We start from the raw sequence: 26,812 nt of genomic DNA on the forward strand, positions 1-26,812 counted from the left end.
AAATTACTTGAAATAATTTTGGCCATCTGGTGTATAACTAGAGGATCATTCATTCCACCGGGAATTAAATGATAGTAAATTCTATGTCACTATAAATTTAAATATAGTGTTTCTAGAAGTGGATGACAATAAAAGGATGAACGGAGAGAGACCTTGAATGAGAACAAGTAGTACGTTTTGCTAAAGATGTATAGTAAAAGCTTAAGGACAAAGCAAAGAAAATAGGACTAAAGGTAGATTCTGTACCTCACATCCCAACTTGGACACAGAAAAAAAAAACAAATGTTTCTAACCCCTACCTGTACAAAAGAAGTTCTCTCTGGGTCCTCACTGGGGAAATTTCTCTTTCTTCCTGTCCTGACAACCATAGTCACATATAGCAATTGTCGTGGCATACCTATCTCGCATTTTCTGGATACCTTATTGGCCTTTACAAGATACCTTGCTGGATATGCAGGATGCCTTGACTGGCATTTAGAATGGTTATCTTAAACAAAATGTCTTTTGAGTTAATCTCATTTTACTTTGATTTCTTCACATGTGTCACTGAGCTTGCAAAGGCTAAGAATATATCAGATGACCGAAACAGTGGAAATTCCCTATCTCTCAGAATATCAACTCTGTCTGGACAGCTGACCACAAAGCCAATAATATCTTCTAAAAACCCCTTTGGAACTTTTATTGAGCGTCACCAAGAAATTTCCCTTATGACAGAGAATCACGATCTAGATTGACATAATGCTTACTATAATTAGTTGTTAACTTTGATTGGATAAAAGATGTTAATAACAACCCATTTCTTGTACGTCAGATTGTAATGACAAACCCATTTTTGAGTATATATAAACTCCAGAAACACTGTAATAAATCAGGTCACTATGATTCAGCCATCTTGAGTCTTGTCTGATCTCATTATATATATAGCTATATATTGTCTGATTTGGTATCACTGACTAACAGGTAACAGGTATTTTGTACCTGAGAAAAATTCCACAACAATTTGGCGAGCCAGCCAGGAGAGGTGACGTCATCTGCGGACGGAGTGAGACATCTGGACTGCATTGGATACACTGAAAATATCTGGCCAGGTAAGCCCATTGTCTGCTTACAATGTTTTTCAGTCCATCCAATGACGTCCAGGTAACTTTGTTTTATTTTTGACGTAATACCCTCTTAAAGAACCTAAACCCTTAGGTGTATATATTGCTACTAACATTTGTTGCGAAGGGTGAGGTTGGGTCAACCCTCACCGCTGTGGGTGTCTTGGACACGGAGGAACGTGACCCCCAGTTGTGTTCTGGTAAAGCGGTCTCATTTCGGAGTGTCCATTTGAGACGTAGCAAGCATTGAATGTATATGACTGTTTTAGCCTGACATTTCATATACATGTAAAGGTTTCTATCTCTATGTTATAGTATATATGTAAACATATGCATATGGTAAAAGGCTGTTTTTAAGTCCAGGTCAGGGTACTTGGGAGTTAGCCTGACATTGTGTATCGGCTGTGCAAGGGCCGAAGTCCAGGTCAGGGTACTTGGGAGTTAGCCTGACATTGTGTATCGGCTGTGTGAGGGCCGAAGTCCAGGTCAGGGTACTTGGGAGTTAGCCTGACATTGTGTATCGGCTGTGCAAGGGCCAAAGTCCAGGTCAGGGTACTTGGAAGTTATAGGTAGTTATTCTATTTTTTTGGATAACAGTGAAATGGGAAACTGGGTTTCCGTAGATACCGACCAGGGGTCGATGAGAAAGGTCATTAGGACCATGGCCTTAGAGTGTATGGGTAACAGGGTTACCAGATAAATGGGGCAGACCAGGGAGTTTGCATTCGAAGATTAAAAGCTCTGGGAGCATAGTTTTTGGGCTACACAGCCAATTAAAGTGTTCTGTAGTTGGACAGCTAATAATCCTAGTTGTAGGATAAGATAAGATAGGATATGGAAGCAGGAGAGTATGAAGTTGAATGAGTATTGATATATTATAAATGAGTTGGTGTGTGTTGAATTGTTTCATGAGAAAACACAGCAAATCTTGTATTTATAAGAAGAAAGTAAGGATGATGTAAGATTCTGGTACCTTCGGTACCCTTCCAGCCCAATTCTTCCGCATTGCGTCCCACCTTTTTAGCTAGGTGGAACGCATATACCTACCTATCTCTTTAAGCCGCATGACGTCATCACTAGGCGCCGCTCTGAGCGGCTATTTCAATCGCCGGCTTTCACTCACAAGGTGTTCGTGCAAACCGCTTGTTATACAGCCTTGTCTGACGCTGCCGAAGCCTCCAGCTATTTCCCCAGTATCTGGATAGACCGGAGTCTCGCTACTTGATCCTGTATCTCGCTACTGATCCTGTATCTCGCTACCTGATCCTTATCTCATTACCGGACCCCTCATCTCTCTAAACCAACTAGTGATAAGTACCCCACAGGGGATTCCTTCCTATCAACTTACACTATCTACTCTTGCATACTAAAGACTGTTGCTATCTATGCATTACTATTTCTATCATCTGCACTGTTACATAGATTGCTAGCTCTTGAGTCTACTACCATCTATATCCTTGCACTGAGTTAGCAATTCCTGTACACTTCATCTGCTGTCCCCTACCACCTGTTATTTGTACATGATTGCTAACCTATCTGCATACTATCTATCACCATCTGCTAACACTCCTGAACATTACTATTGAGTGCCTATCATTGCTATCACTACTCACGCCTGTCCTTTCAGCACATCACCTCTATACTATCGTATACAACCTATCACTCCAGGAACATCTTATCTGAGTGTCTGTATATTTGCATGCTGAGGCAGGCTGGGCCACAATGATGAGTCTGGAGAGTTGGATATGGTGATTCAACACATCTCTACACGACTACTGAGTGGAAATTCTGCAGCTGCAAATCCAGTTCACTAAACAAACGCCGGAGCGTTACAGATGATCGTTGCCCTTTAATTCATAAGCCTGTTGTGGTTCCTTTTAAGACAGGGAAAAAAAAAACAGGCTCTGTGTCTTTGATATAAAAAGAGGAAGTAGTCCTCTGAGTTTGTAAGCTGGGAGTTTGTAGCACGGAGAAAAAGATTGTTTCTTTATATGATAAATTTTTTATTTTTATTTATATCAAAATATTTTTGGGGTTATTTTGTATTAAATTAAACTAAGATGAAAAATAATAGGTTGCCCTTTAAACCAGGAATCTTTGTTTAGACGTTAAGGGTTACCGCAATTAACATGACCATTGAACCCTATTTGGCACTGAGCCAAAAGTTTTAAAATAGAATAACTTTTTATATAATTATGGTATATTAAGTGGTATTTCAGGGGCACCCTCCATAACCAAAGGGGAACCACTGATAAGATTTTTGAAATTCGGGACAAAGTTTTAGAGGATATTTGTTTGAAAGCTAAAAGTACATTACTTCCTGTCATTATGGGTGTATAAAAAGTGACCTACTACAAATAGTGTAAAGACAGGACATTAGAGCAAAGAATTGCAACCACCCCCTCTCCCCCAGAAGATAGACAGGAAATAAGGTATTCAGCTAACCTGTGTCCGCATGTCCCATCAGAAGCAGTCCGAAAGGTTTACTGAATAACAGTAGCAGGGGTGAGAGTGGTTTCCTGCCTGGCTTCAAAGGAAAAGGGAAGTCATTTAAAAAAAAAAAAAATGTTTGTGTTGAGTTAAAATTTCAGTGTTCAGTTTCAGATGAAGTGCCCATTAATCCAGTATGTAGCATATGTCTCTTGCCAGCTTGACCCAGTGATAAAAGGCTCCTCTCTAAAGCCCTGATGAGACCCTTTGTGTAGATGGATCATGTTTATAAACAGAGGAGGGTAAGCTTGTAACTGGGTATGCAGTAGTAACAGCAATAAATAAACAAAAGGAATGCAGAGGCATTAAATCTAAAGTTCTAAGCACAAGCAGCTGATGGTTTTGGCAAAGGCCTGTGAATTTTAAAGAGTTAACATTCACATTGACATGATTTTGGTCATATTTTTGAAAGCTTGTAACTTTTTGACCTCAGCCCAAGTTCTCTCGGTAAGCCAATAAAGCATGCAGATATAATGGAGACTGTTCTTAGTCTTCCAGTGTTCCACCAAGGTGGCCATTTATTAAAAAAACCAAGGCACATGCAAGAGAGGACACAGAAGAAGCTGCAGGAAACGCAAGGGCCGACAGAGCAGCGAAGAAGGCTGCACTGGAACAGGTCCCTATCCGGCTACTGACACTCGTAGGAAAGCAACCAACTCCTGTAAGTATTGCAATCTTGATATCATTGCAGAAAAAGCCCCCTCACAGGAGCGTGAGAAGTGGCGGAAGAACAGTGCAACACAGGATGTAACTGGTTGCTGGAGGATGGAGGAGCATTTCTGTCTGATCTCAGGCCCTATACCCGAGGGTGGCAGCCGCAGCTCATGGATCGTGTCATATCTCAAAGACTCTAATGACCACCTTGGTAATGCAACACTGGTTAGTACCAGGTTTTCCTGGAGTAGCTGCAAAATATACTGCTTCTTGTCTTACCTGTGCTAGGTACAATGTTGGTAGAGCTGCAAGCACCCCATAAAAGCACTGCCTAAGTCAGACTATCCTTTCCAGGAATTCAAATAGATTACATTGATTTCCCACAGTCTGGTCCCTATGCACATGTTTTAGTTTGTATAGACATTTTTCAGGATGGCCTGAGGCCTGGCCAGTCTCTAGGGGTAAAGTACAAACCACAGGAAAAAGGCCTTTGCCCCAGGTAATGTGCAGGTATAGAATCCCAGAAACTATGGAAAGTAACAGGGGTACTCACTTTAAAGGAAGGGTTCTACAAGACTATAGAGAAAGCCTTTCACACTCCATATCATTCACAGAGTAGCGGAAAGGTACAAAGGGTTGTATGAAAAAAAAAAAAAACACAAGTTATGAAAAAAAAAAAAAAAAACACAAGTTGAGTAAAATAATAGCAGAAACAGGTAGATTGTTTTACGTTTTTTTCCTTTTGTCAGGAACACTCCCAAGAGAGGTGTGGGTACCTGAAGCAGGTCTCTATTTACCACAGCAATTGCAAGCCACACACTCAGATCTCACTAGATGTGTTGCAGCGCTTCAAAAGCAATTGACAAAAATGCATAATAGTGTGTTTTCATTCCTACCAGATCCAAATGAGGATACTAAGTCATAAAGTAAGGCTACTAAGAGTGCAATTGGTTACAAAGGAAACAGGAACAGACACCCTAAGGCCCAATGTACTGCTAAGTTTAAATACCAGGTAGCCAGGAAGTCAGGATACTCAGGGTTACAATTACACCCAGAGTCCCAGACTATACCTGTGCTAGTAAACCCACTTGCATTAGAGGATCTAAATCAGACAGAGTTTTCAAAAATCCTATAGAAACATTACCAGTGCACGAAAGGACATGTTAATTCCCCCAAAAGTCGCAGGTTTCAAGAATCCTACAGTGTGTATAGTGTTCTATGAAAAAAACTGATGTAGGAAGGGTGGACTGTTCACAAGCACTGATAAACATATCCTGCCCACAGCTGACTGTGAACAGCCCATGAAATGAAACTTGCATGCATTACAGAAATGAAACTGTTAAACATAAAATATGAGCCGTATTAAATGACAATATGGACATTTCTCACCTAGGAGAAGCCCTCAGGTTTCTGTTGTTCAGACAGAAACTGGGGTATTATGCAGAAAAGTTGTTAATACCCATTTTCGCCTCAGGGTGGTCACATTCAGGGTTGGGAATCTATTGTGTCTGTGGCAATAAGGCCCATAGTTGACTTTCTCAGTGTGTCACAGGAACAGGTACTATAGCCTCTTTATTTCCAATGGTGTCCGCCCATCCTAATGAACACAGTCTTTTGGAGGTTTTGCCTTATCTCCTAAAATAATGAAAGTGGTGTATTTATATTGATGTTTATGATAATTATGATCTCTAGTTATCTGTTGAATTAAAATAATTATGTGTTTGGTTGATAAGGTTACCAAGGCCAAGGAGACAACCTATTTCAACTCTATACGGAAATAAGAAGGGATTGATGATGCTGAGTATGCTGTAATGAGACATCTGTCACCTCAAACCCCCATGTATGAAGTAATCTCCGCCTCAGAACCTTACCAAGACTCGGACACCCCCCACTAAGGTTTGCCCTCTGGGCCAGTGTTCCAAGCGTAAGGGGCTGCTCCCTTGGAGGAATCTGATAAGCGGATAGGTAGTTAGTTAACCTGATCAATAAATTCTCAAGAGGGGGAAGATGTCGTGGCATACATATCTCGCATTTTCTGGATACCTAATTGGCCTTTACAAGATACCTTGCTGGATATGCAGGATGCCTTGACTGGCATTTAGAATGGTTATCTTAAACAAAATGTCTTTTGAGTTAATCTCATTTTACTTTGATTTCTTCACATGTGTCACTGAGCTTGCAAAGGCTAAGAATATATCAGATGACCGAAACAGTGGAAATTCCCTATCTCTCAGAATATCAACTCTGTCTGGACAGCTGACCGCAAAGCCAATAATATCTTCTAAAAACCCCTTTGGAACTTTTATTGAGCGTCACCAAGAAATTTCCCTTATGACAGAGAATCACGATCTAGATTGACATAATGCTTACTATAATTAGTTTTTAACTTTGATTGGATAAAAGATGTTAATAACAACCTATTTCTTGTACGTCAGATTGTAATGACAAACCCATTTTTGAGTATATATAAACTCCAGAAACACTGTAATAAATCAGGTCACTATGATTCAGCCATCTTGAGTCTTGTCTGATCTCATTATATATATAGCTATATATTGTCTGATTTGGTACCACTGACTAACAGGTAACAGGTATTTTGTACCTGAGAAAAATTCCACAACACAATATATGCCCTTCACACTATATCTAAAAAAAGGCTAGAATATGGTTTTAAAATGGTAAATCAAATTATGTAGATTATTTATTTGGTCTTTTCATCCGTTAATTTTATTTCTAAATGCAGGATTTGTCATCTCACTTATGGGTCGCAAGAGGCCTCTCCCCCATATCAACTCAAAAAACTACAGCTTAAGAGCTCAGGCTGAAAGACAGGCTGTCAATTTTGTCATTCAAGGTAAACCTGTGCATTATTTTATTGATAGGCAGTTGAGGACACTTTTTTTAAGGAATTTTACTTTTCAAGTTGATAAATGTAATGGAGCTCATTTTAGAAAATTCGGATCAGCTGGTCATCATCATCTGAGATAGCATCATGATTTTACAACAAAATTACCAGTGTGACCTGACCTTAAGACTATTTTTAGACATGAAACAGAACTTGTCACCCCTCTGAAAAGCAATCCATGGTGTATCATTCTTCAGAGGTTTGACAAGCAGTGAGGAGGTGAAGCTACTAGCTTTAACCTTGTAAGGGCTGCACCACTGTGCTGCCCCCACTCAATTACCTGTTTTTACTGCCCCTTCATCCGCAAGTGTAAATAAGCCTGAAATGTTTCAATATCATGTATAATGTGTGTGTTTTTGCATGTGTTTTAATTTTTAAAGACAATTTACTAACTTGAATGGCACCAACTGATTAAGTAAATGTTGTGCCAATTTACCAAAAAAAGGATTGCGATGTACACCAAGAAACTACAGACCAGTCAGCCTATCATCAGTAGTTTATAAGGTATTTGAAGGAATGGTAAAGGACTCAGAAATGTGTCTGTTATAAAGCTATTATAAGTGATAACCACATGAATTGTCTGCCTGTTTATCACAGACCAATCTGTTATGGTCTATGAGGAAGTAAGTGAGAAAGTGGGGAAGTCCATTGAACATACTTTATAGACAGTATTTGATACTGTACCTCATATCTGTTTAATCTTTACAAAAGGCTACACTATATTACCAAAAATATTGGGACGCCTTCCTTTACACGCACATGAACTTTAATGGCATCCCAGTCTTAGTTCATAGGGTTCAATATTGAGTTGGCCCACCCTTTGCAGCTATAACCACTTCAACTCTTCTGGGAAGGCTGTCCACAGGGTTTAGGAGTGTGTCTAAGGGAATTTTTGACCATTCTGCCAGAAGCGCATGTGGCACTGATGATGGAGAGAAGGCCTGGCTCACAGTCTGCACTCTAATTCATCTCAAAGGTGTTTGTTCTGTTGTGTTGAGGTCAGGATCAATGAAGCCAGTCAGGCCAGTCAAATTCTTCCACCACAAACTTGCTCATCCTTGTCTTATGGACCTTGCTTTTGGCCAAACATTCCCATAGACACACTCATAAAGCCTTCCCAGAAGAGATGAAGCTGGTATAGCTGCAAAGGGTGGGCCAACTTCATATTAATCCCTACGGACTAAGACTGGGATCCCATTAAAGTTTATGTGTATGTAAAGGCAGGCGTCCCAATACTTTTGGTAATATAGTGTATGTTGAAGTTGATAAAATTGTATGTATCTGGATAGGAAACTGCTTACATGAATGAGCTTAGATCATAGGGATATATTACTCATTCTAAAGTGAGTGGTGTGTCCCAGGGTTCCATTAGGAGTTTCTCTCCTGGGAGAATTAGTGATGGAAAATTATCTGGGGTGCTTGTAGATCACAGATTTCAGCCAGCTATAGATGGTTCAAATCTCGGCCCATTCAGCAGGGACCAGATAAGATTAGATCCAGGAATGGGCAGGCTGATTGCACCCAAGTCGATCCATTGATCAACTTGGGTACAACCAGCATGTTGGATTTTTAGCATGTGAATATTGTCAGCTGCTAGCAGTAATCATTGTGTTCTCCAGGCAGGAACAGTTCCCCATGCACCCAGCCCCCCTCCCGCTGGGAGAACACAATAGCTCCACAGGAGAGAATGCCCCATCATAACTGAATGCATTGCAATCGGTAGTTGCATGAAAGAAAATTGCATCTATGGCCTTCCTTAGCAATGGCATGCAATATCAAGACACAGCTAACAAAGCTAGCAAAATACTGTAACGCATTAACAAAGCATACATTCCAGAGATAAATCATGGATTCTACCCCTTTACATAACAGTGGTCTGGTCTCATCTTGAATGTGCAGCTCAGTTTTGGCCACCAATCATCAGGGGAAACATTGTTGAATTAGAAAGAATTCAGCAAAGGGACACAACATTAATAAGGGGGTGGAGGGCCTCAGCTGTGAGGATCAATTACACACAGTAGATAAGTTATTCACTTTGGAGAAGAGGCACTTAAGTGGGGTGTACAGGACGCCAAGGCTGGGTCCTGGAAGGATGCTATATTTCCCCTCTAAAAACAACTCTAAACACAGCGCAAAAAAAGTGATACAAAATCCTACAAATTCTAAATAAATGTGAATACAAAAAAGGGAAAAAATTCCAAATGGTGTCAGAGAAATATCAAAGAGCAAAAACCTCACACCCAAAAAAAGACATATGAGTAGTGAAGTAATATTGTGCAACACATGTGCAAAACAGAATAGTCTCCAAAGATACTTAATTAATAATAAATGCCCCAATCTAAAAAATCAAAATCAGCAAGTGTCCAGTGAAACAATAATAAATGTCCCAAACCAAAAAAGAAAGTCAAAATCAGCAAGTGTCCAGTGAAACAATATACAACATGCTCTGTGCTTTGTTCATAATACCAATTAGTGCCAATCCGTGGATTTGCTTGCAATAGGTGATAGTGCATCCCCAATATTTAACGCACTTACCAGACAGTATGGACCCCTTAGCAATATTGCATGTGGGTCACTCAGGTTTTAGCCTGGTAAGGTTAGGCACTTTATATCCTTGTAAGGTTAGGCACTTTAGTATTCTGGTTGGTCCCCCAGCAGTAGATCGACTTTGAAATGGATATGGGTGTCCCCAGTGGACATTCATTCAAGGCAATAGAAGAAAAAATCTCCATAGCGTGATACCATTTTTAAATTTTAATATAAATGCAGAGTAACACTTACAGAATTGAAGATACAAAATTGCTAGTAGTGTAGGGTACAGCTGTGGTTTAGAGGCATCCGGATCGCATGTGAACGCTCTGGGTGTGCACTTCCCTGTTTGCGTTCCACCCGATAACCGGAAGTGACGTTGTAGGTACTGCCATCAGATGGAAATTGCGTTGCCGCGTTTCGCCCCTCCCAGTGGGCGTTTTCACAGAAGTATATGATATTTTTCCCCTTTGTTTCGACTGTGATCCCTTTTAAGGAAACAAAAGGGTTAACTCGCTGGTCAGAAAAGTGGATTTAAAAAAAGACAGAAATCTGTAGGTGTGGTGTGGAGGAGTATAGAGGAGACTGTGGATGGTGGATTTTTGTACAGCCATGAGGGTGCATATCAGTATCCTGCCTTGAAACCTGTTGGCAGGGGAAATTACCCTCTCCAAAAGTCGCGGGCTGTTGAACTGCAACAGCAGTTCTGAACTCTTCAAATCTGTGAGACTGTTATCCTTTGTTGTGTCTTCTTGCTGCTATGAAGATGTTCAAGGTAATAAACGTTCCTTTGATTGCAACACCTGTGTCCTGCGATCCAGCTGATTCCCCGAACATTGCAGGAGATATGACTGCAATTAGTGGTGCACTTAAATGAAAATTTTGGTCCCGAAACCGAAAATTCAGGATGCACTTTCCCGAAACCGAAATTGACGGTTTTTAACCACTTAAGCCCCGGAAGATTTTACCCCCATTCCGACCAGGGGGTATTTTACGACTCGGCACTGCGTGACTTTAACTGACAATTGTGCGGTCATGCAATGTGGTACCCAAACGAAATTTACGTCCTTTTTTTCCCACAAACAGAGCTTTCTTTTGGTGGTATTTGATCACCTCTGCGCTTTTTATTTTTTGCGATATTAATAAAAAAAGAGCGAAAATTTTGCAAAATAATGACATTTTCAACTTTGTCTTTTAAAAAATATCCAATATACTCAATTTATGTATTTTTTTTTGGCCAAAATATATTTAGCTACATGTCTTTGACAAAAAAAAATTCAATGAGCGTATTTTTATTGGTTTGCGCAAAAGTTATAGCGTCTACAAACTATGGTGTAAATACAGAAATTTACGCAGCTTTAATTTTTGACTGCCTATCTCATTTCATGAAGTGCTAAAATGGCAGGGCAGTACAAAACCCCCCCAAACTACCACTTTTTGGAAAGTAGACATCCTAAGGAATGTTCTGAGAGGCATGTTGAGCTCATTGAATATTTCATTTTTTTGTCACAGGTGTTTGAAAAATGACTAAAAATTTTTTTTTTTTTTTTTTTACACAAAGTTGTCATTGAAATGATATATTGCTCACACATGCCATGGGTATATGTGTAATTACACCCCAAAATATATTCTGCTGCTTCTCCTGAGTACAGGGATACCACATATGTGGGACTTTTTGGGAGCCTAGCTGTGTACGGGACCACAAAAACAAATCCCCACCATCAGAATTTCAAAGGGCGTACATTTTTCATTGCATTTTCTCACTACCTCTAACGGCTTAGGAGGCCCTGAAATGTCAAGATACCACAAAACCCCCCCAAATGACCCCATTTTGGAAAGTAGACACCCCAAGCTGTTTGCTAAGAGGCATGGTGAGTCCATGGAATATTTTATATTTTACCACAAGTTTTGGGAATATTACTATTTTTTTTTTTTATTTTTTTTTTTTACACAACGTTGTCACTAAAAGATAAAATTCTCACACATGACATGGGTATATGTGGAATTACACCCCAAAATACATTCTGCCACTTCTCCTGAGTATGGGGATGCCCCATGTGTGAGACTTTTTGGGAGCCTAGCTGTGTACAGGACCGCGAAAACCAATCAACACTCCCAGGTTTTCTAATGGCGTAAATTGTGCATGTCACCTCTGCACTACCTGTCACAGTTTCGGAGGCCCTAAAATTCCAAGATAGCACAAACCCCCCCCAAATGACCCCATTTTGGAAAGTAGACACCCCAAGCTATTTGCTGAGAGGCATGGTGAGTCCATGGAATATTTTATATTCTGCCACAAGTTCCGGGAAATACATATATATATATATTTTTTTTTTTTTTTTTTCACAAAGTTGTCAGTAAATGAAATATTGCTCACACATGCCATGGGTATATGTGAAATGACACCCCAAAATACATTCTGCTGCTTCTCCTGAGTACAGGGATACCCCATGTGTGAGACTTTTTTGCAGTCTAGCCGAGTACAGGTCCCCGAAAACCAGTCCCCGCTTTCAGGCTTTCCAAGGGCGTAAATTGTTGATTTCACTCCTGACTACCTATCACAGTTTCGGAGGCCCTAAAATTCCAAGATAGCACAAAACCCCCCCAAATGACCCCATTTTGGAAAGTAGACACCCCAAGCTATTTGCTGAGAGGCATGGTGAGTCCATGGAATATTTTATATTTTGCCACAAGTTCCGGGAAATATATATATATATATATATTTTTTTTTTTTTTCACAAAGTTGTCAGTAAATGAAATATTGCTCACACATGCCATGGGTATATGTGAAATGACACCCCAAAATACATTCTGCTGCTTCTCCTGAGTACAGGGATACCCCATGTGTGAGACTTTTTTGCAGTCTAGCCGAGTACAGGTCCCCGAAAACCAGTCCCCGCTTTCAGGCTTTCCAAGGGCGTAAATTGTTGATTTCACTCCTGACTACCTATCACAGTTTCGGAGGCCCTAAAATTCCAAGATAGCACAAAACCCCCCCAAATGACCCCATTTTGGAAAGTAGACACCCCAAGCTATTTGCTGAGAGGCATGGTGAGTCCATGGAATATTTTATATTTTGCCACAAGTTCCGGGAAATATATATATATATATATTTTTTTTTTTTTTTTCACAAAGTTGTCAGTAAATGAAATATTGCTCACACATGCCATGGGTATATGTGAAATGACACCCCAAAATACATTCTGCTGCTTCTCCTGAGTACAGGGATACCCCATGTGTGAGACTTTTTTGCAGTCTAGCCGAGTACAGGTCCCCGAAAACCAGTCCCCACTTTCAGGCTTTCCAAGGGCGTAAATTGTTGATTTCACTCCTGACTACCTATCACAGTTTCGGAGGCCCTAAAATTCCAAGATAGCACAAAACCCCCCCAAATGACCCCATTTTGGAAAGTAGACACCCCAAGCTATTTGCTGAGAGGCATGGTGAGTCCATGGAATATTTTATATTTTGCCACAAGTTCCGGGAAATATATATATATATATATTTTTTTTTTTTTTTTTACACAAAGTTGTCAGTAAATGATATATTGCTCACACATGCCATGGGTATATGTGAACTGACACCCCAAAATACATTCTGCTGCTTCTCCTGAGTATAGGGATACCCCATGTGTGAGACTTTTTTGCAGTCTAGCCGAGTACAGGACCCCGAAAACCAATCATCGCCTTCAGGCTTTCCAAGGGCGTAAATTGTTGATTTCACTCCTGACTACCTATCACAGTTTTGGAGGCCATGAAATGCCAAGACAGCACAACCCCCCCCCAAATGACCCCTTTTCGGAAAGTAGACACCCTGAGCTATTTGCAGAGAGGCATGTTGAGTGTTTTGCAGATCTCACTTTTTGTCACAAAGTTTTGGAAATTGAAAAAAGAGGAAAAAAAATGCATTTTCCTGTTTTTTCTTCATTTTCCAAAAAAAATTAGAGCTGCAAAATACTCACCATGCCTCTCAGCAAATAGATTGGAGTGTCTACTTTGCAAAATGGGGTCATTTGGGGGGGGTTTGTGCAATCTTGGCTTTTTATGGACTTCAAAACTGTGATAGGTAGTAAGGAGTGAGATCAACAATTTACGCCCTTAGAAAGCCTAAAGGTGCGCATTGGTTTTCCGGGTCCTGTACGCGGCTAGACTGGCAAAAAGTCTCACACATGGGGTATCATTGTACTCAGGAGAAGCAGCAGAATGTATTTTGGGGTGTCATTTCACATATACCCATGGCCTGTGTGAGCAATATATCATTTACTGACAACTTTGTGTAAAAAAATAAAAAAAAATAAAAAAAATTTTTTTCCTCGAAACTTGTGGCAAAATATAAACTATTCCATGGACTCACCATACTTCTCAGCCAGTAGCTTGGAGTGTCTACTTTGCAAAATGGGGTCATTTGGGGGGGTTTTGTGCCATCTTGAAATTTCAGGGCCTCTGAAACTGTGACAGGTAGTCAGGGGTAAAATCAGCAATTTACGCCATTAGAAAACCTGAAGATGTGGATTGGTTTTCGGGGGCGCGTACACAGCTAGGCTCCCAAAAAGTCTCACACATGTGGTATCCCTGTACTCAGGAGAAGCAAAAGAATGTATTTTGGGGTGTCATTTCACATATTCCCATGGCATGCATGAGCAATATATCATTTAGTGACAACTTTCTGTAAAAAAACAACAAAAAAAAAAAAAATAATAATTTTCCCGAAACTTGTGGCAAAATATAAAATACTCCATGGACTCACCATGCCTCTCAGAAAAAAGCTTTGGGTGTCTACTTTTCAAAAAGGGGTCATTAGGGGGGTGTTTGAACAGTTCCGGCATTTTATACTCAATCTTATCCACACATCACCCACTCTTCTAACCACTTGAAAACCAAGCCTTTTCTGTGCCTTTTTGTTTACATGAAAAAATATTTTTTTTTTACTAGAAAATTACTTTGAACCCCCAAACATTATATATTTTTTTAAAGCAGAGGCCCTATAGAATAAAATGGTGGATGTTGCAAATTTTTTTGTCACACGGTATTTGCGCACAGATTTTCCAAACGCAATTTTTGCGAAAAAAATACATTTTTTTTTAATTTATTGCACAAATACACTATATAATTCCAATTTTTTTGGTAAAATTTAAAAGATGATCTTATGCCGAGTTCATAGACACCTAACATGACATGCTTTAAAAATTGCGCATGCCTGCGCAGCGACAAAAACGTATGTACATTTTTGAAAACCTTTAAAAGTCTCTACAGGTTACCACTTTAGACTTACAGAGGAGGTCTACTGCAAGAATTACTGCACTCGATCTGGCGATCGCGGCGATACCTCACATGCATGCTGCAATTGTGGTTTACATATGACACTAGACCACCGCTTGCGTGCGCCATTGCGCGCAAGCACCGGGGGTAAGGGGGGGGGCTCAATTTTTTTTTTTTTTTTTTTTTTTTCTTTTGCTTTTTTATGTTATTTTGACACCTTTCCTTTAATTTTTTTTTTTTTTAAATCATTTTTATTGTTATCATAGTGAATTTAAATATCCCCTATGATAGCAATCTGTAGTGACAGGTACTCTTTTTAAAAAAAATTGGGGTCTTTTAGACTCTAGATCTCTCCTCTGACCTTAACGCATCTGACCACACCAAAATTGGTGTGATAAAATACTTTCCCAATTTCCCAATGGCCCTGTTTATTTCTGGCGAAACAGAAGTCATAAAATGCTCGTAGCCTCCGGCATCTTAGGCCATAGAGATGATTGGAGCCATTCTCATCTCCAATTAGCTCTATGGTTAGATAATTGAACCACCGGCTGCACTCTCGGGTTAACCGGTGGGACAGGAGAGCCAGAGAAAAACCATGGAAGGCTGCGGAAGGCGGCGGTGGGGGGGGGGAGGCCCCTCCCACTGCATGTAAAAGCAGTCTAGCGGCCAATTACCTGCTAGAATTGCTTTTACATGTAAGCCGACCGCTGGCTGTAAAAAACGATACCAAGATGATGCCTAAATCTGCAGGCATCATCCTGGTATAACCACTCAAAGTCCAGCAACGTACCAGTACATTGCTGGTCCTTGTTTGGCATATAGGTTTTTTTTTTTTTCATGCAGCCTGTGGGCTGAACGGAAAAAAAGAGAACCTATCAGAAATCAGCACAGGAATAATGCGTAGTATTACTCATCATTAACCGCCCAAACAACCACCCACTGAATTTAATGATGGGTATACACGACACTATCCACGTATACCAAAATAGGATTTTAACTGCAGTGCTGAAATCAGAAAATCACCACAGCTGCTATCAGCAAAGGTATCCATATATGCTGAGCGCAAACGCTGTTTGTGTCAGAATATATAAAATCAATGCGTGGTAGCCGACGAGGGACCTGCAAGAGAAACAGGTCACAAAAGAATGAAAAAACAAACAAAGGACATTGAAAAAAAGTATAGTAGGAAGGAGTAGAAGGACATATAAAATGACTGACAACAACAGTTTTTGGATTTTCATCATTAACCGCCCAAACAACCACCCACTGAATTTAATGATGGGTATACACGGCGCTATCCACGTATACCAAAATAGGATTTTAACTGCAGTGCTGAAATCAGAAAATCACCACAGCTGCTATCAGCAAAGGTATCCATATATGCTGAGCGCAAACGCTGTTTGTGTCAGAATATATAAAATCAATGCGTGGTAGCCGACGAGGGACCTGCAAGAGAAACAGGTCACAAAAGAATGAAAAAACAAACAAAGGACATTGAAAAAAAGTATAGTAGGAAGGAGTAGAAGGACATATAAAATGACTGACAACAACAGTTTTTGGATTTTCATCATTAACCGCCCAAACAACCACCCACTGAATTTAATGATGGGTATACACGGCGCTATCCACGTATACCAAAATAGGATTTTAACTGCAGTGCTGAAATCAGAAAATCACCACAGCTGCTATCAGCAAAGGTATCCATATATGCTGAGCGCAAACGCTGTTTGTGTCAGAATATATAAAATCAATGCGTGGTAGCCGACGAGGGACCTGCAAGAGAAACAGGTCACAAAAGAATGAAAAAACAAACAAAGGACATTGAAAAAAAGTATAGTAGGAAGGAGTAGAAGGACATATAAAATTACTGACACCACAACAGTTTTTGGATCCTTTTATTTTTCTTTCTAACTGTTCCTTTACTTCTTGATTTGGGAGGGACTGCGATCATCTGCGATCTTCTCTTCCAGCTTGGGTCTCTCAAAATGTCGATGGACATCCAACATCCTTCGAGACCCTGTGTTTATGTGCCCTACACTGTGTCGTGCTGTACCCTACGCTAATAATCCACTAGTGTATGGTAGCGCTCGAAACATTCCCCGATGCAGAGACCAGGTTGGTCAGGACATTTGGGACAATAATAACGGGTGTCACGCCTAAATCCGCGCTTGCTACAGACACGACATCTTCTTTGGGGCCATCTTTGGGTAGGGGTACTCGGGAGGACATGTGAAAAATGCCTCTCATGCAGCCGGCTCACTGCATCTGGAAGGGGAAGTTGGGCAGGCATGCCTCCTGGGTACAGGTAGGCAAGGATGATCTCTTCCTGGAATTCCCGGAAAGATCCAGTTCGTCCTGACGCCCTGTATAGGACAAAGGCGTTCAGCATAGCCAATTGGTATAGGTAAACAGACACTTTTTTGTACCAGCGTCTGGCTTTACGGGCAACTAAATACGGCGCCAAAAGCTGGTCGTTAAGGTCCACCCCTCCCATGTTAAGGTTATATTCGTGGACACAGAGGGGTTTCTCCATAACGCCAGTTGCCGTAGGAATTTGGATCGTCGTGTCTGGGTGAAGGGAGGACAGAACATAAACATCCCGTGTATCCTTCCACTTCACCGCAAGTAATTTGTCCGTTTTCAAGCAGGCTCTCGCCCCCCGACTAAGACGGGAATCTACAAGCCGTTGGGGGAAGCCCCGGCGATTAGGTCGCACGGTGCCACATGCGCCAATTTGTAAATCAAGAAGGTGACTAAATAGTGGCACGCTTGTATAAAAGTTGTCCACGTACAAATGGTACCCCTTTCCGGATAAGGGTGACACCAAGTCCCAAACGATCTTACCGCTGCTCCCTATGTAGTCTGGGCAGTTGGGGGGCTCCACACAGCTATCTTTTCCCTCATAGACCCGGAAACTAACTGTATAGCCTGTGGCCCTGTCACACAATTTATACAGTTTGACCCCGTACTTGGCACGCTTGCTGGGGAGGTACTGTTTCATAGCAAGGCGGCCAGTAAATTTAATCAGGGACTCGTCAACGCAGACAACTTGTTCGGGGGTAAACAAGGCTGCAAACCGCTGATTGAAGTGGTCTATGAGGGGCCGAATTTTGTGGAGCCGATCGTATGCAGGGTCTCCCCGAGGACGACAGAGTTCATTGTCGCTGAAATGCATAAATCGCAGAATTTGCTCGTATCTCGTCCTGGACATAGAGGCAGAGTACATGCGCATATGGTGAATTGGGCTAGTGGACCAATATAGCCGCAATTCACTCTGTTTAGTTATGCCCATGTGGAGGGAAAGGCCCAGAAAGATCTTAAATTCGGAAACCGTTATAGGTTTCCAGCCGAATTGTCTGGCAAGGTGTGAATTTGGGTTGGCGGCGATGAACTGTTGTGCATACAAATTTGATTGATCCACAATAGATCTGTAAAGATCTTCCGTGAAGAACAGCTCAAAAAAGTTCAGGGGCGTAAAACCAGCTGTCTCCACGTGGATTCCAGGTTGGGCGGTGAATGGGGGAAGTACTGGCGCTGTAGTATCGGTGGGTTGCCAATTAGGAAATGCCAGCGCATCAGGGAGGGCACTATGGGCTCTACGGGCCTGTCTTCGAATACGCGGTGGCTGCGGGCCACTACTTGTGCTAGCCACCGCACCAGCTTCAACTGCACTTAGGGGACTCGCCACGTCACCAGGTCTTACTGCAGTGCTGGTTGTACTAGGTCCAGGTTGTACTAGGCCGCTGGCGCTTGCCAGGTCGCCAGAAGGATGAGCGGCACTAGTACCCACACTCTGCTCCATACGAGCACCCTGCGATTCCTGCATCACAACAACTTCAGAATGGGGTCGGGTACGCCTGGGTCTAACAGGGACCCATCTGTCGTCGGAGCTATCTGTCAGGGAGCCGCTGCCGTCATCAGGTTCATATACTGACACTAATTCGGTCATTGTAGCTTCCCCTTCGCTATCAGATGACTCGGTCAGCATATAACTGAGAAGCTCTTCATCCCTGTACGAACGTTTGGTCATTTTGGCAACTAAATTTACTCGTACAGTGATGCGACTCACAGGTAATAAAAGCACCTGGTTGTCGAAGACTATTTCAAGCGCTACAAAAAAAACTGCTAATGCTAGCAGGGATCAGGCCTGACTCTGCTAACACAGCGGTTTTGTGTCTTGTGTTTTTTTGCAAGTGACAGTAATCTATTGATTACTACACTTGCCTGGGTGAAAGGGTTAAACGCAGGTGCTGGCCGGAATCAGTACTGATCGTGCAAACACCGCGTTTTGGGAACCCTAAACTATGGGGGCGCTAGTATAGTTCTGATCAGATCAGATATTGATCTGTTCAAACACTATACTAGAAATGGAAGTGTAGGTGCGTGCGTGCGTGCGTGCGTGCGTGTGTGGCAATCAAGGGGTTACTTCTAAACTATGCGCTGGGGATCTGGGGGGGGGTGGCGGGGACCCTAAACCTCCTTTGGGAAAGAAACTAGCTAGCTAGCGCAACCTCAAGTCACAATGACACCAATACAAAATACAGTAAAAACAGTATATTATGTGTGTATTAGTGCTAATGTGACAGAGGGTGTAGGGGTTAACGGGATGTGATCAGGGGGGGATCAGGGGTTTAAATCTTTATTGGAAGGGACTGGCGGGTATCCTAAGGATAAAAGGAACGGTGGCAAGCGCTAAACCTGGTCACAAGTCACACTTATACGGGTATATAGAAAATGCTATATACTGTATACAGTGTGCGTTGTGGCAGGTGGTGTAGGGGTGATCAGGAGGGGATCAGGGGATTAAATCTTTATTGGGCGGGTGGGGGGGACCCTAAACCTGCTTGGGACACAAACTTAGTCGCCTGCGCTAATTCTGATCACAATGACACTAATACAAAAATACAAAAACACAGTATATTACGTTTGTATTAGTGCTGATGTGACAGAGGGTGTAGGGGTTAACTAGCGGTGATCAGGGGGGGATCAGGTGGGATCAGGGGCTTAAATCTTTATTAGGGGGGGGTGGCGGGTAATTCAAGTGGAAAAAGGGGGGTCGCAAGCGCTAGACCTGACCACAAATCACACTTATACGGGTATATAGCAAAATGCTATATACTGTATACGGTGTGTGTTATGGCAGGGGGTGTAGGGGTGATCAGGGGGGGGTCAGGGGCTTAAATCTTTATTGGGCGGGTGGCGGGGACCCTAAACCTTCTTGGGACAGAAACTTAGTCGCCTGCGCTAATTCTGATCACAATGACACTAATACAAAAATACAATAACACCGTATATTGCGTTTGTATTAGTGCTGATGTGACAGAGGGTGTAGGGGTTAACGGCGGTGATCAGGGGGGGTTCAGGGGGGATCAGTGGGTTAAATCTTTATTAGGGGGGGGTGGGGGGTAATTTGAGTGGAAAAGGGGGGGTCGCAAGGGCTACACCTGTTCACAAATCACACTTATACAGGTATATAGGTATATGCTATATGCTGTATATAGTGTGTGTTGTGTCAGGTGCTGTAGGGGTTAATTGGGGGGGGCGATCGGGGGTGAAATGTGCCTATCTAACTGTGTGTGGGTGTGCTTGGTGCAGTACTCACAGTAAGATGTGCTCTCCTCTCACGCTGGATCCGAAAAGACCGTTGTGGGGGGAGGGCACATCTCCTCTAAGCCTGTGTTTACATTTCACAGGCTTAGAGGATGATCTGATTGGGCAGGACCGATCAACAGGTCCAGACCAAAAATGATTGGCCTGGACCTGATGACTGATCGGTTCTGAACCCAATCGAGTCATCATCGGCGGCGGGGACGCGCGGGAGCGCGCACAGGGCCGGCAAATTGTGCTGACGTAGGCCTACGTCAGTTTGCCTGGCCGGGGCTGAGTGCCGACGTAGATCGTCGTGCGCCGGTCGTAAAGTGGTTAAAAAATATATATTTCTCTTTCGTTCATTGACGGACACAGCTCCTGATCTTCTTAACCATTGAGTTATACTGCCCCCTACTGGACTAGGACTCTAGGCAGAAAAAAAGTCTATAGGCAATCCCAGGGGGTATACTCCCTCTCTCTGCTATAGGTAATCAGTTTTTTTCTGCCTAGTCAGGAGTAAGGACCTAGGTCCTGGCATATTTTTTCATTTTAAATAGATATTTTCTCCTGTTTTTTTTCCTGTGAGATCTAAAATCAACTGCCAGACTGGGCAACGGGCTGAATAATCTAGGTCTGGTGGTCACCCCAGTCTGGCCAGCAAGCACGTGCAGACATCAGCTCCACGCTAGGTTTGGCGCGACATAGTCCCACCGGACAGGGGCTGGTCTGCGAGTTAAATGCCTTGTGAGGTCGCATACAACTGGGTCTCGGCCCATTTTGCAGCGTCTCTCCTGGGCGACAGCTCCCCCATTTCGATGGCAAGGGGTTCTGTCAGGAGTGGTGCCTGCCTGGTTCCTGGTATGATGAGTAGCTGTCCCCCCTCTCCCCCTGAAGGGTTTTGGGGTGGACTTGGGCCCTTCCATGGGACGGTCAGACCCCCAGGTTTCTCTCCTTCCCATCAGGTAACCCCCTTCATCTGTCCCCCCATCCTACCCCCCCTCCACCTCTGCTGGGGCTGTGTGGATGGTCTGGTCCACCTCCTGGGGTGGAGGCAGGGAGCTATGCTGGTGATGGGGTAGGGGGGTGCGCCGGCGGCGACTGGAAAATTGGCTGTGCTAGGATAGCTGTACCTGGTGGGGCTCCTGCTAGGGCCCCCCTGTCCGGCCTGGGCCTGTCCTTGAGGCCTAGGGATCCCCATTTTGTTGTAGCCCTGTGCTGCAATGCATGGTGGCCATGTTTGTGTAGTCCGGCGGCCATTTTGCGGTGGTCTGTCATAGAAAACAGCCATGTCTGTGGAGCCTTCTGAGTGGCATTTTCGGTGGTGGGAGCTCCTCTTCATCCCCTGGTGCTGACTCCTGGATCCTTTCATTTCCTGATCGCCGCTCGTGCAGTGCAGATTCTCCTGGTGACTGCGGTGCCTGGTTTCTGCAGGGTGGTGAGTCTGGTGGGGTCCTCTCCCTCTCTGCTGAGGATCGATTGGTGCTCTGTGACTGGCAGTCGGGTGGTGCTGCCAGAGTAGTGGGGGTTATTCCTTAGCGGTGTTTTACAATTTTTTTTGTGGGGTCCCCCTGGTGACTCATGGAGTCTTTGGAGCACATCTCCCCACCTGATCCCCTCTCTGAGGCTGCGGGGCCCTCCAGGTCCCATCTATCCATCGATGCACTGGCAGCGTTTCTGAAATCCTTTGTGTCCCGGGTGGAGATGGATTTTGGGTGACGGGCTGGCATAAAGCCCCCCCCCTCGCCATCCCATGCCTCATCTGTCTCATCAGATCCTAAATCTGACTCGGCCGCCATGGATGTTGGTCACCCTGCTGGGTTTGCGACCACGCACCCTGAATCCTCAGATAGTGAGGAGGATTCCTCAACTTCAACCGCGCACAAAAAGGTGCTGGTGGACGCACTGATTGTATCTGTGCTTGAGGCTTAAAGATGGAGGACGCAGTTCCCTTTGGCACTCACGAGCCATCCAGAGTGGCAAAGGTGTCCCCTTTCCCCTCCTATTTTAATAGAATTGTTACTAAAGATTGGGAATGACAAAAGCGCCCTCTTGGGGTCCCTAAGCGAGTTGCTAGGTGATACTCCCATGAGGAGTCCCTTCTTAAGAATTGAACTGTTCCACCGGTGGTGGACCTTCCGGTTTCCAGATTAAACAGGGCAACCATGATTCCGGTTGAAGAGTCCCCGGTCTTTAGAGACCAGGCTGACAGGAAGGCTGAGGCTGTGGCCCGCATTATGTCACCCTGGCTGGTTCGGCACTGAGGCCAATATTCACCATTGCCCTGATGTAGCAGACTCTGACCGCATGGGTTAAGATTTTGTGCTGTGCCCTGGAGGGGGGAGTAGCTTCCCCCTGCCTTTGCTGAGCTGGTGGACCAGCTGGTCCAGGGGCTGCAGTTTATCTGTGATGCCTCTTTGGATGTGGCTCCCCTAGTGGCTTGGCTCTCTGTTCTGGCAGTGGTCCTTCGGCGTGTCTTTTGGCTCAAATGCTGGTCTGTGGACCAGACTTCTATAAAGGCCTTGACTGATCTTCCCTTTCAAGGAAATCGCTTGTTTAAGGCTACTCCGGATGACATCATTAAAGGTCTCACAGGGGGAAGAGAACCTTTCTTGCGCATGCGTCTAAGGGCAAGGACCCTCATCATAGAAATGGGCCCTCCTTCTCGGCTCATAAGAATGTTTTTGGTCCCTCAGGGTCGACTTACAAGTAGGGTTGAGCGAACACGGACTGTATTGTTAGGGATCGTACCGGACTTTTGGGTATTCGGTACCTGGACACGGACCCGAACATTTCACTGTATGTTCGGGATACAGTCCGTTGTTCGGTAATGTTATCTCATGTTTTGGCGCGGTTTTTAGCGGAAAAAAATTTACTTGCAGCCTAGTCTGCATATGTTACAGTGAGATACACCCTTTGCATACTGTTGTATTCTGCTTATCAATAAAAACCCATTTGGGGGAAAAAAATTAATTGCAGCCTAGTCTGCATATGTTACAGTGAGATACACCCTTTGCATACTGCTGTTGTATTCCGCTTATCAATAAAAACCCATTTAGGGGGAAAAAATTTAATTGCAGCCTAGTCTGCATATGTTACAGTGAGATACACCCATTGGATACTGTTGTTGTATTCCGCTTATCAATAAAAACCCATTTAGGGGGAAAAAATGTAATTGCAGCCTAGTCTGCATATGTTACAGTGAGATACACCCTTTGCATACTGTTGTATTCCGCTTATCAATAAAAACCCATTTAGGGGAAAAAAATGTAATTGCAGCCTAGTCTGCACATGTTACAGTGAGATACACCCATTGGATACTGTTGTTGTATTCCGTTTTGCAATAAAAACCCATTTGGGGGAAAAAAATAAATTGTGGCCTAGTCTGCATATGTTACAGAGAGATAGGAGATTATTGTAGGGGCATGCTGGAGATTGCTTTCAGGCAAAGAATTGACATTGATTTTATTGTGTGGGGTGCAGTGCACAATCTTTTTGCCCTGACCTGAGCCCAGTGAGGAGGAGGGAGAAAAAAAAACTTTTATCAGTCTGTTAGGTGTGCGGCGTGCGGCGTGCAGCAGGCATGTAATGCAAGCTCAGTGCATATGTGTCTGCTTAATCTGGATTTAAAAAAGAAAAAAACTTTTTTCCTTCACATTTTACTTTGACAGTGTTTAGACAATGCTTTTCTAATCTGCTCTTCAAAAAGCACCAATGTAAGGGGAAAATAATTATTTTTCAGTTTTTAGGGAAAAAAAAATATTTTTCAGTTTTTCATTCAAATGAGTTTTTTTTTTATTCAATAGCGGAATAGAACAACAACAGTATCCAACCTGTTAGGCGTGCATCATGTAGCGGCCATGTAATGCAAGCTCAGTGCATATGTGTCTGCTTAATCTGGATTTAAAAAGAAAAAAAAACTTTTTTCCTTCATATTTTACTGTGACTTACAGCGTTTAGACATTGCGGTTCAAATCTGCTTTCAAAAAGCACCAATTAAGGGGACAATTATTTTTCAGTTTTTCATTCATGCATTACAGTGAGATACACCCATTGGATACTGTTGTTGTATTCCGCTTTGCAATAAAAATCCATGTAGGGGAAAAAAGATAAATTGCACCTTAGTCTGCATATGTTACAGTGAGATACACCCATTGGATACTGTTGTTATATTCCGCTTTGCAATAAAAACCCATTTAGGGAAAAAAAATTAAATTGCAGCCTAGCCTGCATATGTTACAGTGAGATACACCCTTTGCATACTGTTTTATTCCGCTTATCAATAAAAACCCATTTAGGGGAAAAAAATTTAATTGCAGCCTAGTCTGCATATGTTCCAGTGAGATACACCCTTTGCATACTGTTGTTGTATGCCGCTTATCAATAAAAACCCATTTAGGGGAAAAAAATTTACTTGCAGCCTAGTCTGCATATGTTACAGTGAGATACACCCTTTGCATACTGTTGTATTCTGCTTATCAATAAAAACCCATTTGGGGGAAAAAAATTAATTGCAGCCTAGTCTGCATATGTTACAGTGAGATACACCCTTTGCATACTGCTGTTGTGTTCCGCTTATCAATAAAAACCCATTTAGGGGGAAAATATGTAATTGCAGCCTAGTCTGCATATGTTACAGTGAGATACACCCATTGGATACTGTTGTTGTATTCCGCTTATCAATAAAAACCCATTTAGGGGGAAAAAATGTAATTGCAGCCTAGTCTGCATATGTTACAGTGAGATACACTCTTTGCATACTGTTGTATTCCGCTTATCAATAAAAACCCATTTAGGGGGAAAAAATGTAATTGCAGCCTAGTCTGCACATGTTACAGTGAGATACACCCATTGGATACTGTTGTTGTATTCCGCTTTGCAATAAAAACCCATTTAGGGGAAAAAAATAAATTGCAGCCTAGTCTGTATATGTTACAGTGAGATACACCCATTGGATACTGTTGTTGTATTCCGTTTTGCAATAAAAACCCATTTGGGGGAAAAAAATAAATTGTGGCCTAGTCTGCATATGTTACAGTGAGATACACTCTTTGCATACTGTTGTTGTATTCCGCTTATCAATAAAAACCCATTTAGGGGGAAAAAATTTAATTGCAGCCCAGTCTGCATATGTTACAGTGAGATACACCCTTTGTATATTGTTGTATTCCGCTTATCAATAAAAACCCATTTAGGAGAAAAAAATTACTTGCAGCCTAGTCTGCATATGTTACAGTGAGATACACCCATTGGATACTGTTGATGTATTCCGCTTTGCAATAAAAACCCATTTAGGGGAAAAAAAATAATTTGCTGCCTAGTCTGCATATGTTACAGTGAGATACAACCATTGGATACTGTAGTTGTATTCCGCTTTGCAATTAAAACCCATTTAGGGGGAAAAAAAATAAATTGCAGCCTAGTCTGCATATGTTACAGTGAGATACACCCTTTGCATACTGTTGTTGTATTCCGCTTATCAATAAACACCCATTTAGGGGAAGATCCAAAATTAGATAAATATGAGGAGAAGGTCAAATAAGGGACGTGGCCTGGGTCGTGGTGCTTCTGGTGGAGCTCCTGTTGCAAGGAGAGGACGTGGTCGATCTGTGCCAGCTACACGCACAAGTGAATTACCTTTCTCAGCTGCGAGTAGGCGACAGAACCTGCAGCAGTATTTGGCAGGGCCTAATAAGCCTCTACAAATGTTGAGGCCAGAACAAGTACAGGCGATAGTAGATTGGGTTGCTGACAGTGCCTCCAGTTCCTTCACATTGTCTCCCACCCAGTCTTCTGCTGAAAGGTCAGAGTTGGCACCTGCAGCCCATGTCCATCAATCTTTCACCTCACCCCCTTGCAAATCAGCCAAGCAGTCTGAGCCCCAAGTCATGCAGCAGTCTCTTCTTCTTTTTGATGACTCTGTTAGCATGGTTTCCCAGGGCCATCCACCTAGCCCTGCCCCAGAAGTGGAAGAGATTGAGTGCACCAATGCCCAACCGCTTATGTCTCAAGATGAGTACATGGGAGGACCATCGCAGCACATCTCGGATGATGACGAAACACAGGTGCCAACTGCTGCGGAATTCCGAATTGTGGAGACTGACAAGGAGGGCAGGGGTGAAGACTGGGTGGAAGATGATGTGGAGCACAATGAGGTCCTCGACCCCACATGGAATGAACGTCATGCAGGTGACCTGAGTAGTTTGAAGGAAGAGGCGGTGGTCGCACAGAGCCACCAGCACAGCAGAAGAGGGAGCAGGGTGCAAAAGCTGATCGGCCGTGCCCTAGAC

General features: G+C 42.9%; 1 protein-coding gene across 1 annotated transcript in view; it reads left to right on the forward strand.

The window, feature by feature from the left end:
* Positions 1-26,812, forward strand: part of POLN (DNA polymerase nu) — a 560,717-nt gene that overhangs the window by 475,937 nt on the left and 57,968 nt on the right. Inside the window, exon 18 of the mRNA XM_082249983.1 lies at positions 6,988-7,098. Coding sequence (XP_082106109.1) covers positions 6,988-7,098 — 111 coding nt within the window. The remainder of the gene's footprint in view (positions 1-6,987; positions 7,099-26,812) is intronic.

This window comes from Pelophylax lessonae, assembly GCF_965119305.1.
Source record: "Pelophylax lessonae genome assembly, chromosome: 1".
NCBI classification, from domain to species: Eukaryota; Metazoa; Chordata; class Amphibia; order Anura; family Ranidae; genus Pelophylax; species Pelophylax lessonae.